Consider the following 11,957-nt stretch of genomic DNA (forward strand, 5'->3'; position numbering starts at 1 on the left):
ATGTCACTCTTCCTGCGCTTCCTGTCCTGCGCCATCATGAGATTCACCCTCACGGCCGCCACCCTGCCGCCCACGGAGCCCCCACTGATACCCGAGCGGCCCTTTCTTGCCGTGTGGAACGCTCGCACTGAAGAGTGTCAGCGTCTGGACATCCCGCTGGACACCGCCGCTTTCCAGGTAGCCTCGAAGCGCTACACCGCTTACAACACACACGCCTCCACCTCCAAAGTCCGACATCATCACAAATAGAAAATTGACAACATTACAGTTCTTCCCTGGTCAAGATTACGTGACTGATTCGAAACCACTCCAACATTTCAGCAGTGGTTTTCAAAGGGGAGGGCGCGCCCCCTAGGGTATGGCGGGCGGTACGACAAGGGACGATAAAGACTTTTCATTCTGAGGTTTCAGCCAGCAGATGGAGCCAACTTACCACAGAGCACACAAACCCACACCAACCACTGAAATGACATGAAATGAAATGATGAAAGATGTTCAAATTTAGCAGGAAAAAAAATGTCCGCTTTATTTTTTCGTGGGGGGGCCTGAAAATAATTTCATCTCCATAGTGGGAGGGAGGTGGGGGGAGGGGGGGGGGGTCTGCAAAACAAGTTTGCCAACCACACTGCATTCCACCTTATTCCAATTCTTCACCATTCAGATATTTGATTTTCTAGTTGCCTGGTGGAAGCTCGGTTCAGTTCTGACTTCTTTCAGGCGGTGACCACGCCGGCCTCCATTCCGGGCCAGTTCCTGACCATCTTCTACGAGAACCGGCTGGGCCTCTACCCCAAGGTTGACCGGGTCAGGCAAAAACGCCACGCGGGCGGCGTCCCTCAAAACGGCAACCTGACGGCGCACCTGCTCAAGGCGAGGCGTCAAATCCGGCGATACATAGCTGACGACCAATCCCCGGGGCTCGTCGTCATCGACTGGGAATCCTGGCGCCCCCTTTGGGCGCAGAACTGGGGGGCCAAGCGGATCTATCGAAAGCTGTCCATCGCTAACGCCTTGGAAGCCTCCCCGTTCTTGTCCCTGAGGAAGATTTCTCAGCTAGCCGCCGATCAGTTCCAGAGGGCCGGGCGAGACTTCATGGAGAAGACCATTGAGCTCGGGGTGGCGGAGCGTCCGAGCCGCCGTTGGGGGTTCTACCTGTTCCCCGACTGCTACAACTACGGCTGGGACCGGCCCGACTACACGGGGCGATGCTCCGCCGAGGCCCGCGAGCAAAACCGGGAGCTGATGTGGTTGTGGGAGCGCAGCACCGCCCTCTTCCCGTCTGTCTACCTGCACCCTGCCCTGCGGGATTCCCCCCAGGCGGTTCTGTACGTGCGGTATCGCGTGGGCGAGGCCCTGAGGGCGGCGGCCCTGCCCGGACGGCCGTACGCCGTGCCCACCTACGTCTACTCCAGAGCCCTGTACCGAGGCCAGAAGAGGATTTTTGAGACCCCGGTGAGTCACTTTCCCGGTACACCTTTTCAACACCGTGTCGTCTTTGATCCCGGATTGTGGGCTCACACACTTTTGTGCCCATCAAAGCCCTTTCTCCCCGCGTGACGGGTTTTCGGTGTGCCCTTCCTGCCGCTGAAAGTGCCACATTTACGCAATAATTTATTGTCCGAAGTATCAGGTGGCCCTTTCTGCCCATTCGAGGCAACATTTTGTCTTAGTGGACGCAGAGGTTGTGCCTTTCCCACCATCTCACTGATGTGACACGAAGGAGGAATCTTCCCCTGCTTTCAGCTTTTTCGTCGCCGCTGTGGCGAAGGGGATGCAATTGTCCACCTTCGGAGGTAAATATCGGAAGTTGACCGTGTGAAATTGCAATATCAGGACGGGGTGTGACTCTTCGTAACCTCTGACGGTTGTGCTAAAAGCATCTAACGTCAGAGCAGACGAATATTATTTGATTGTGTGTCCGCGCGAAAGTGGACAGTCGCGGTTTACATTCCCCTTTTGCTGGGTTCTGTGTGAAAGTCTGCACACTTTGTGGATTGAAAAAAAAGAAATAAATAGAATGTGACCGACTTCTCAGGCGGACCTGGTGAGCACGGTGGGCGAGTCGGCCGCCCTGGGGGCCGCCGGCGTGGTCATGTGGGGAGGAGGCGGAGACTACGACGACCAGGTAACCATGGCAACTAGCAACCCACACCATCAATCTCCAAATAATCTTTTAGAAGAAAATAAACCAGACGACACAAAGTCAAGCACTTGATATGTCGCCGTGTTCTTTGGGTTACATTTGTGAGGATAGGCTTGAAGAAAAAGGAGCTCGCGTCACGGTCAGCACGTGTGCCTCAAAGCTGCCAAGTTCAGCGTTCAAATCTCGGCTCCAAGCTTCCTGCAGCCCCTTTATGCTCACCGCTTGCCGCTTTCTCGTTTTGTTTATGTCTATAGATATCGTGCGCGTGACCTCGTCGTTTTTACGGCGACATAATGCCGCTCAAACAAAGCCGTGGTGCGTGGTGCGGGAGTCGCTGAACCGGAGAAGATTTTTCACGATGCCCGAGACCTTTTGTGCTGCCGGTTGTCACAAAAGACCAGACAGATCTTCAAAGAGATCGTTCTAAAGAATATCTGATGAAAAGAACGGAAAAGATGGATGGATTTTGGCAATGAAACAGGATGGATGCTGTAGCTCAGTGGTTAGAGCACTGGTTTGATAAACCAGGGGTTGTGGGTTCGTATCCCACTGGGGCCTCCACTCCCTGAGAAGGGTTGCGTCAGGAAGGGCATCTGGCGTAAAAATTGTGCCAAACATATGTGCGTTCATCTGAGATGACACGCTGTGGCGACCCCGAAAGGGACAAGCCGAAAGAAACTTACTAAACAGGATGGATGCTGCCCAACCAAAATACGCACACGTCTGTGTAGCCATCATTTCATTTTAGGTAGGAATTATCTTTTCAACCTTGAATGATCAAAAACTATTTATAACGTCAAGTTGGCTCATTTGAGAAAAATGCATATTAAAAAAAAAAAAAGCGTCTGTCACAGAGAGGTTTACGGAGTTAACGTGTGGCGGCAACACGCTTCCGTGTACGAAGAAGCCGACTCCGTCTTTTTTTTTTTTTCAATCATCGTGAATGAATGTGTAAAACCAGGGGTCATTTATTGAAATATTGAGAAAAATCGCTATGCGGGATTCATACCTGATTGCGTCCAGACTTTTAGTCGCTTTCAAACTCTTGTGTGTAAATCTGGACGACTTCTTCACCACTTGGCCAAAATAAGGGGAAGCCAATTAACACTCACATTTCTGATCGGTGAAAACATCGACTTCGGCATGAAATATGGATCCTCTCTGCCGGGTGCCTCTCAATTTTCCACGTAGCTTTCATTTATTATCACCTTCTAAATGTTTATCGGTACGGGACAAAACTCTTGGTGTCGTTCTAGGAGACATTTTTCCGGTTCGTCTCGACGGAATTCACCGGCTTTGTTTGACCGGCGATATGGCAACGGAAACCGGTTCGCAGATGATATCGTGATCTGGGGTGAAAGCGGGGAGCAGGCGGAGGAACAACTGAAAAGATGGAGGCACGGACAGATTAGAGACCAAACAACGGGAAGCGGAACTGGAGGTGGCAGAAATGAAGATGCCGAGGCTTGGACAAGGGTTAGAAATGAGCTCATTAGAGGGAGGGACAGCCAAAGTTGGATGCTTTGGAGACTACAGAGCGGACTTCAACTTCGTTTGGACGTGTTCAGAGGCGAGAGAGCTGCCAGGCAAAAGAGCGAAAGACAGGAAGACCAAAGAAAAGGTGGAAGGATGTTGAGGACAGTGGACAGCGATGCACGAGCTAGGCGAAGATGACGCATCTGTGGCGACCCCTAACGGGACAAGCCCAAAGGAAAAAAAGAAGAAAGAAGAAACCACTTTGGAGGGGCACAAGCGCTTTAGATGCCTGCCAGCGACTAGCCAAATGCACGTTTGACGTAAGAATCCTGTGAAAAATGTATTTGTGTCCTCTTCTTTGTCCCCCCCCCCCCACACACACACAGGAATGCTTACGATCGCAGAAACAAATTGAAATAGCAGACCGAGTGAACCCAATTAAATAATAACGTGTGTTTTAAATCGGGATTTGATTTCAACTGGCCTTGTGTGAAAAAGCAACGAAATCCCTCAGCAACAAGAACCCAAAGCGGGCCCAAATTCCAAAGAGTCCAACGTGAATTTGGGCGAGGCAGACGTGGCCACCGCTCTGCAAAACTCAAATGAGAACCACCTTCTGGGAGTCTTCTGTGTCTGACCCCCCCTCCAGGTATCCTGCCAGGCGCTTTCGGACTACATGACAGCCACGCTCAACCCGTACCTCGCCAACGTGACGGCCGCGGCCACGTTGTGCAGCCGGACCCTGTGCCAGGGGCGCGGCCGCTGCGTCCGGCGGAACTTCAACTCGTCCGCCTACCTCCACCTGGACGCCGGGCGCTTCGGCATCCTGCGAGCCGACGGGAAGTACGTGGCGGTGGGCCTCCCGTCCGCCCGAAACCTGGACGCCTGGGCCCGGGAGTTCACGTGCCAGTGCTACGTCGGACAAGGCTGCGAGCCGCGGCTCACGCCGCCCGTCGCCGTCCAGGTCATCAGGGTGTGAGGGGGCGCCCGGGAGAGCAATTTAGGGTACAGTGGTACCGTTGAGTCCAATTCTCAGCGCGATGACCAAGGAGAGCCGCAGTCGCCGTTCGTCCAACGCGACAAACAGTCAAACAAAGGCAAAGGCAAAATGAGAACATTTGCAAAGGGTGGACTCGGACTCGGACTCCGACCCCCGATGTGACCCTTTTTTCCAGCGGGACTTTGCCACACCAACACGTACAAAGTTAATTGAGGAGCTTCATTCTGCCTGACAGGGAACAATTTTGATGTGGGTTCAAAAAGTTTTATTTACATTTGCTGCCATCTTGCGGGATTACCAGGTCATTTTAAACATTGTCGTTTTTGCCGATTTGCTGCCTCTTCGGCGGTGGGACTTCAAATTATTTCTTGCCATTCTGTTGTGTTTCCTACAGTGTTGGTTTTTTTTTTTTTGTTTTTTTTTGTTTTGGTTTTTTTTTTTTGGGGGGGGGGATTTTGAACATGGAATAAAGAATTGTGACTTTTCTTTAGTGGGCAATGGGAAAATGGATTTGATTTATGCGTAAATTGAGTTACACGTTTAGCCACGGAATTAGACTCGCCAGGCAAGGTACCACTGTACTCTAATATTATTATGAAAAAGCCTGTGTTGTCTTCATTTGGTGTTCCTTTGCATTAAAAAGAGACAAATGTTGTCAAAAAGTTTGTTTTTCGGGTGTCGAGCCCACGCACAAAAAGGCACAAAGGGCAATTTTGGCCAATTTAATGATTTGGGAGAGAAAATTTCTCGGGAAAAGAAAGGAAAAAAGGAGAAAAACAACAACAAAATGGGCCATTTGGATCGTCCCGTCCTCTGACCAATCCAGTGGCGGCAATCAGACAGAGCCCGCCAATGGGCAGGGCCCACCTGCTTCCCATCTGGCCACGCGCACGCACACCGCTCACAAAAGAGCAATTCCGAAAGACGCAGCGAAAGCACTTTTTGGTTTTTTACGTTGGGGTTTTATTTAGTTATTTATTTGGGGGGGCCAAAGAACACACTGATGCTCGCTCGCTCGCTCGCTTGCATTTTGATCTTTTTGAGCGATGATGACGCCACGAGGTTGCGTCACAAAGCTTCACTAGTTGGAAGCGCTTCGTAGTACTCATCAGTCAGTCAGTCAGTCAGGCGGACAAGGACAGGACGGGACGGGACGGGACGGGACAAGAGAAGACTTCGCGCACGGTCGACGGCGGTGAGAAAGTCGCTTGTGTCGCTGGCTGAATATTGGACAATGTTGAATTCGGACAGTAATTCCATAAAGTGCGTGGTTGTCTTTGATTGGAGGATTACGACGCAACCCAAAACTTCACAATTGGGAAACGAGGATGGTGTTGATCGTCATCCTCACGTTTGCTGACTAGAATGTGAAGTGTTTGGGAATTGAACCCTTTCAAATTTATGAAATTTGCGCACAATTGGACAAAGCCCCTAAAAAAAAAAAAATCATTCAGCCCGGGACCCACCGAGATTTTACATCCATTATTTTTTAGAAACAAAAATTTGCACTTTAGACACTTAAACTCGTTGGTCGATAACATAAATAAAAACCCCCCAAATATTAAAGTGCAAAAATTTACCATATAAAACTTTGACAACATTATTCAATAAATGTTATTTCATGAAATCTGGACTCGAGTAATGCAAATTTGTGGAAATTTCATTCTGTACATAAGGTTACTAAATGCGCTTCACCTGATTAAAATGACTTTGAGTGCCAAAAAAAAAAAAAATCCCTGAAAAGTGGAAATACTCTCAATGGAAAACGCTCCCATTTGGGGTCGACGTCACCCCCCCCCCCCCCCATCATAATGGCTCAATGTTTGATTTTGGCTTCGCACACTTTAGAAGTTGTCCAATCATTTTACCCTAACGGGGTAAATGCATTCATTTTTGCATCCCCCAAAAAATGAACGAATGAAGTTGACATGCAACAATTTTACTAAACCATTGTTTAACTACAATGACATAAAAATGGTGGCATTTTTGTCACTTACAAATGTGAGCCATTTCTTTTGACATGTTTTTGAACAAGTAGGGAGTTACAACAAATATGGAACAGACGCTCCTTTTATTTAATTACTTGATTATAATTAAAATTCCGTTTTTAGGTGCAGTTAAATGGAATGATTGATATGGAGCGTCTCTTATGAGTCTAATTTAATTGTGTGGTAAAAGTGAAATGTCTTCCACAATCGAGAGTGCAGAAACTTTGAATCCATCAAGATTGCAGACTATTTTTTCCAATACTTGAAAGAAAAGGAACACGTTTCACGTTTGTTTCCCCTCGGTTCCCACAAACGGAAGTTAAATTGCTTGAATTCTCTCTTTAATTGGGGGATGCGGCTGCTTTGGTTCAAATGTGGTCTGTGCAACGTACCCCCTTCCTTTCCCGACTCGCGAATTCAGGTGGACTTCCTGCTCCTCGGCGGCATTGACCAATCTTGACGTTTCGCAACATTCCTGGCTTGTCGGGACAAACTCGTCGGTGCGTCCGCACCTGTCTTGTCCTGGCCGGGGGGTGGGGGGGGCTCCTCTTTGTCGACATCGATCGAGGAACGCTCCTTCGCGCAGGTGCCTCCCTGGAAACAAAACAAAAAAGGTTGGTGATGTCCTAGTTTCTCGCAACTGAAGCTGACTCAAGCGGTGGCGCTTTAGGAGGCTCGCGAATCTGCCGCGGTTGGGGGGGTCGTTGACCTCGTAAACTCCCCCGACCTGTCAAGATTGGGGACTTTTTCTAAGGTTGCGATTGTAAAATTCATACCGGACTCTTTGGTTTGTTTTTTTTGTTGTTTTTTTTTTTCTCTCTGCGAGAGCGACGTTTGAAGAATGAATTAAAATTGTGCATCTCCAGCGACAATAAGGAGAAATGTATTCGACAGCTCGTAGAAATGAAAAGCAGGCGTTCATCAAAACTAACGACGTCGGTACCAAAAATTGTCAGCATATTTACGTGAACACATAACTACGTGCAACCTTTGCGTTCCCAAGAGGCTAAAATGAAAAAGTAAAGGATTTCCTTTCAAGTTTCCCGGCAGTAACATCCGGCCACCTTTCAAAGTTCAGCGATGGCCCCAGAGAGGGGGAAAAAAAAAACAACTTATCTACTATATTAATCATGCCAAAGTGAAATGGAATGTTGATCAATTGGACAATTTTAACACGACCACAGCGTTTTGACTATTAAAAAAAAAGTGAAAATGAATGGGACTTTATTTTCTTTGGTCAACGTGACTGGCAAGAGTCAGTTTCAAAATAAAATGACTCCTACGAAAATTCACAAAAAAAAGGACATTTTAAATGAAGGCCATGATCAAAGTGCGAGATCAAGAAAACGCAACCACAACATTTTCCTCTGGGAAACTTTCTCAATATTAGTGAGCCAAACATTTACAATAACAGAAATCATGTTTTTAAAAATAAGAATCCCGTCGTTTTAGAACACTGCAGTTAATTTTATGCTGCGACGAAAACAAATACTGCACTGAGATTTGCAACTTTTGACTCCAAAGTGCAGCCAATACTGATCTGATTGATTTATTTTTAATCACTTTGGCTTTTCATGTCTACGTTTGCAGGGCGCAAATTATACCAATTAAGATTTTCAGCTCATTGAGGAAAAACAGCCTGAGGCGCAAAGGATGTGAAAATGTTTGTCAACTCTCCACGTTCTGACATGTACTGCAAAAAGTGCCGAGTCAGGTTTTTTTTTTTTTTTTTCGTTGCATGTTTGAAAACAAAAAAAACTGGTACTGTAAACGTGACGTCAGATAGCTCATTTGGGCCGAACGATGAACGGACGGCGACTCTTTAAAGTCAAGAACTGAATGGTCGCCAGCGCCGTTGCAATGACGAGTCTCTGAATCATCGGGAAAAGACTCAATGGAGTTGAAAACCGAGCCCGGCCGCAAAAGCGACAGTACGAGTTTTTGCTTGTGGACTCGCTCGGATGCGTCATTGAAGTTGATGACGCGGCAGTAATGTTTTGAGTTTTCGCTGCAGCTTGCGAGTCGGGCCTATTTTTTTGCCTACTACATGACAGGATGAGTACTAGCACGAGTTTGCCTGTGGGCAAAACCCAAACCCGTCCACTCGCACCTCATTCAGTCCAACATTGGCGCAAAAGATCAGAAGCTCACGCAACCGGAATCGGGTTTACTTTCCAAAACGGACGTTTTTATTTTTCCCGCAGCCCCGCAATGACGCAGAACGCGGCCTGCCTGGTGTTTTACTTCCTGTTTCTGGGCTCCGCCCGGGCTGCCCCGTGGACGTCCCCGCCCATCGAGTCGGACCACCCGTTCCTGTTCCTGTGGAACGCGCCCACAGAGTTGTGCGAGAGTCGCTTCGGCCTCCCGCTGGACCTGTCGCACTTCCACCTGGTGAGCAGCACGCTCAAGTCGGCCACCAACCAGAGCGTCTCCATCTTCTACACCGACCGCTTCGGGATCGTGCCGTACGTGGACGAGGACACGGGCGAGTTCGTGGACGAGGGCCTGCCCCAGCTGGTGGACCTCAAGGAGCACCGTGAGCTGGCAGAGGACGACATCGAGTTCTACATCCCCGTCGACCGCCCGGGCCTGGCCGTGCTGGACCTGGAGGAGTGGCGCCCGCAGTGGATCCGCAACTGGGGCAGCAAAGACATCTACCGGCAGATCTCCGTCGAGAGGGTGAAGACTCGGAACCCCGGCTTGTCGGACGATGAGGCGGAGGACCGCGCCAAGATCCTGTTTGAGCGCGCCGCCAAACGCTACTTCCTGCGCTCGCTACTCATCGGGAAGCGGTTGAGGCCCAAACGGCTGTGGGGCTACTACCTGTACCCCGACTGTTACAACTACGACTACAACCAGGTGTGTATGGCAGAATGTGACTGACCGCCTCTGATCTGGAAGCGATGACGCATATTTAAGGCCTCGGGTTAGCAGATCGACAAATCGAATGCACCTTGTAAGTTGTGTGATGTCGCCACCAGGATATGGACCAGTTCACGGGCGAGTGTCCGGATATCGAGAAGGAGCGCAACGACGAGCTGTTGTGGCTCTGGGGTGAGTCCACCGCGCTCTACCCGTCAATCTACCTGGAGGTGGCGCTGCGGGACTCGACCCAAGCGCGACGCTTCGTGCGCCATCGTCTGGTAGAAGCCGCCAGGGTGTCGACGCTCGCCAACAGCTCGTACTCCGTCCCCGTCTACGCCTACATCCGGCCGGTCTATAAGGACAGCACGGACCAATACTTGTCAGAGGTGAGGACGGCTGGGGGGGGGGGGGAGAGACGAGTGTCACTTGCTGCTCCCGTCTTGATTGATTGATTTGGTTGATTTTTGCAGATGGACCTGGTCAGCACCATCGGCGAGGCGGCCGCGCTCGGTGCTGCCGGCGTAGTTTCCTGGGGTGACATGAACGTGACAGATAGCGAGGTACAAAATCACGACGCTCCACCTGGTACTTCGACAAAAACTAAATCTGCTGGATTGAGGTCAGACGTTGGGGTAAAACTCCGCAGGCAACAGGTGTGGCGCATAGATTTTACAACTCTTTGCAAAGCAATTAGCATACCACCGGATGCACATTTCACCACAAAGAGTTCCTGGAAGACCTTTTAGATGTCTGCAAATACAAGTGCGGGCAGGAAAGCAAGAAAAGATCCGAAAGCTTTTCAATACAGGCTAGCATCTTAAAACATTGAGCAGAGGACGAGGCGGTCAAGCGACAGAGGTTTTCGGTTTATGTGATCTCTACACACAATCGTTGCGTGGGGAGGATTTCAGATAAGCAAACTGATCTGAGAAAAATTCACTCTTAACGTACCAAAGGATCACAGTTTAGCATTTGTTGTCCTTGGTTGGGAAGGGGCAGGCAGTGTGGGCAAGAAAACGACATGATTTTGTCTTTTGCAGGTCACTGCACCATTTGAAAGTAGTGACCTGTTCCCGGCGGAGGGGGCATTTGGGGCTCGTTCAATGCCAGCCTTCCTTCCCAGTTAATGGCGCTATTTGACGTCTCAAGCCGTCAATGGCAATGAAGGGATGCTCAGTCGGGCTGCTTGGCGGACACAAAAGCTGGCAAGAAACAGGAGGGCAATACCAGCCGTTCACTTACGTCGACTGCCTTTTTCCCAACAGGACTCGTGTTTCCACGCTCGGCGCCACCTGGAGGACGTGATGAATCCGTATATCCTTAACGTCTCCACGGCCAGCAGGCTGTGCAGCGCGGCGCTCTGCCAGAGTCGCGGCCGTTGCGTGCGCAAGCGTTGGGACCACGACGTCTTCCTCCACCTGGACCCGCGACGCTACCGCATCGAGCGCCGCGGTCGCCGCGGCCCGCTAACCGTGAGCGGCGGCGGCGGCGGCCCGTCCCGGGATGACGTGGACCTGTTCGACCGCCATTTCAACTGCATGTGTTACGACGAGTCGCCGTGCCGCTCGGCGGAGACGCTCAACGCCGTCCGGGACGAGGCCTTCTACGCCGGGAGTCGCTCGAGCGGGTGCCGCCCGCTGGCGGCTTCTCACTTCCTGCTGATGGCCGCTGGCGCGAGTCTGCTCGGAGCTCCGTTGGGATGAAGTCGTTCTTGTTTGCTTCTCACTCTGACGGTGAATCAACTTCCTCTGCGGCTGTCGTATTCAAACTTGTTTTATTGTTGGCTAGTTCACATTTGGACAGTTTTCTAGTGCCGCTATTTAATTTGCGTTTATTTAATCTTAATGTGTGATTCTTACATTGTGCTTTTTTTATTTTTTATTTATTTTTTTTCGCCCTCTTATTGCTGGTCAAAAATGTTGTGAAGTGGCTGTGTTTGTAATTGTGAGAATGAAAGTTCTCGACTGTAATGTCCCGAATGTTTAATAAAGTTGTTGTACCTGATCTTGTTGCAGTTAATGTGAAACGTCAATGAGTAAAAGTATTTGCTAAGGCAGTGGATCCCCAAACTCGCATTCAGTGGACGGTGTGGGCTTGTGGTCGCTAGTAAAATTAGCACCATCTGCTGGCTGGAACTTAAAAACGAAAGTGACTGCTAACCCCAACCCCCAATTTGAAAAGCTAGTTTTAATTTTTTTTTTTTTTTTTGCTTATTCTACACTGAACTGTTGCACAACAGAATTAGCCTTCGGTAGAAAGTTCCAGACTAATGGCCCAAGTCTGTCCATCCGCCCGAAGCTTGGTTTTTGCGACAAAACTGAATAACAGACGGTTTGGAGATGACGGGCCGACTCTCCCTTTAAAGTCACCTAGAAATTTATGTTGCCTCCTATGGGGGGACAAGTCCAGTTCATGTTAAAAAGCAGCTGACACTTAACGTTCTGCAACTGTCGGTGGCTTCGTTTGGAGTTGCACTGAATTCCTG

At 49.7% G+C, this 11,957-nt stretch overlaps 2 protein-coding genes across 3 annotated transcripts; both read left to right on the forward strand.

Moving 5' to 3' along the window:
• On the forward strand, positions 1-5,287 carry LOC133512557 (hyaluronidase PH-20-like). Its single transcript, XM_061842295.1, has 4 exons — positions 1-177; positions 718-1,452; positions 2,036-2,125; positions 4,269-5,287. Exons 1-4 carry the CDS (start codon positions 1-3, stop codon positions 4,596-4,598), a joined length of 1,332 nt encoding a protein of 443 aa, XP_061698279.1. The 3' UTR covers positions 4,599-5,287.
• Positions 5,288-5,502: 215 nt separating this feature from the next.
• LOC133512474 (hyaluronidase-5-like) lies at positions 5,503-11,476 on the forward strand. 2 transcript variants are annotated; one of them, XM_061842159.1, is made up of 6 exons: positions 5,503-5,814; positions 7,029-7,221; positions 8,812-9,466; positions 9,589-9,858; positions 9,943-10,032; positions 10,738-11,476. In XM_061842159.1, exons 3-6 carry the CDS (start codon positions 8,819-8,821, stop codon positions 11,173-11,175), a joined length of 1,446 nt encoding a protein of 481 aa, XP_061698143.1. In that variant the 5' UTR covers positions 5,503-5,814; positions 7,029-7,221; positions 8,812-8,818; the 3' UTR covers positions 11,176-11,476. The 2 variants fall into 2 exon arrangements, with proteins under 2 accessions (XP_061698143.1, XP_061698142.1); XM_061842158.1 differs by lacking the exon at positions 7,029-7,221 and having other exon boundaries at positions 5,506-5,814.
• Positions 11,477-11,957: the final 481 nt, after the last annotated feature.

The sequence above is a fragment of the Syngnathoides biaculeatus genome, chromosome 14, assembly GCF_019802595.1.
Source record: "Syngnathoides biaculeatus isolate LvHL_M chromosome 14, ASM1980259v1, whole genome shotgun sequence".
In the NCBI taxonomy this organism is placed as follows: Eukaryota; Metazoa; Chordata; class Actinopteri; order Syngnathiformes; family Syngnathidae; genus Syngnathoides; species Syngnathoides biaculeatus.

Excerpts from the sequence above, each read along its gene's own strand:
- LOC133512557 (XM_061842295.1), top strand. The coding sequence starts at position 1 with ATGTCACTCTTCCTGCGCTTCCTGTCCTGCGCCATCATGAGATTCACC. Across the intron at positions 178-717 it reads TGGACACCGCCGCTTTCCAG|GCGGTGACCACGCCGGCCTC; the intron begins GTAGCCTCGAAG and ends GACTTCTTTCAG. Across the intron at positions 1,453-2,035 it reads AGAGGATTTTTGAGACCCCG|GCGGACCTGGTGAGCACGGT; the intron begins GTGAGTCACTTT and ends CCGACTTCTCAG.
- LOC133512474 (XM_061842159.1), top strand. The coding sequence starts at position 8,819 with ATGACGCAGAACGCGGCCTGCCTGGTGTTTTACTTCCTGTTTCTGGGC. Across the intron at positions 9,467-9,588 it reads ACAACTACGACTACAACCAG|GATATGGACCAGTTCACGGG; the intron begins GTGTGTATGGCA and ends TGTCGCCACCAG. Across the intron at positions 10,033-10,737 it reads TGAACGTGACAGATAGCGAG|GACTCGTGTTTCCACGCTCG; the intron begins GTACAAAATCAC and ends TTTTCCCAACAG.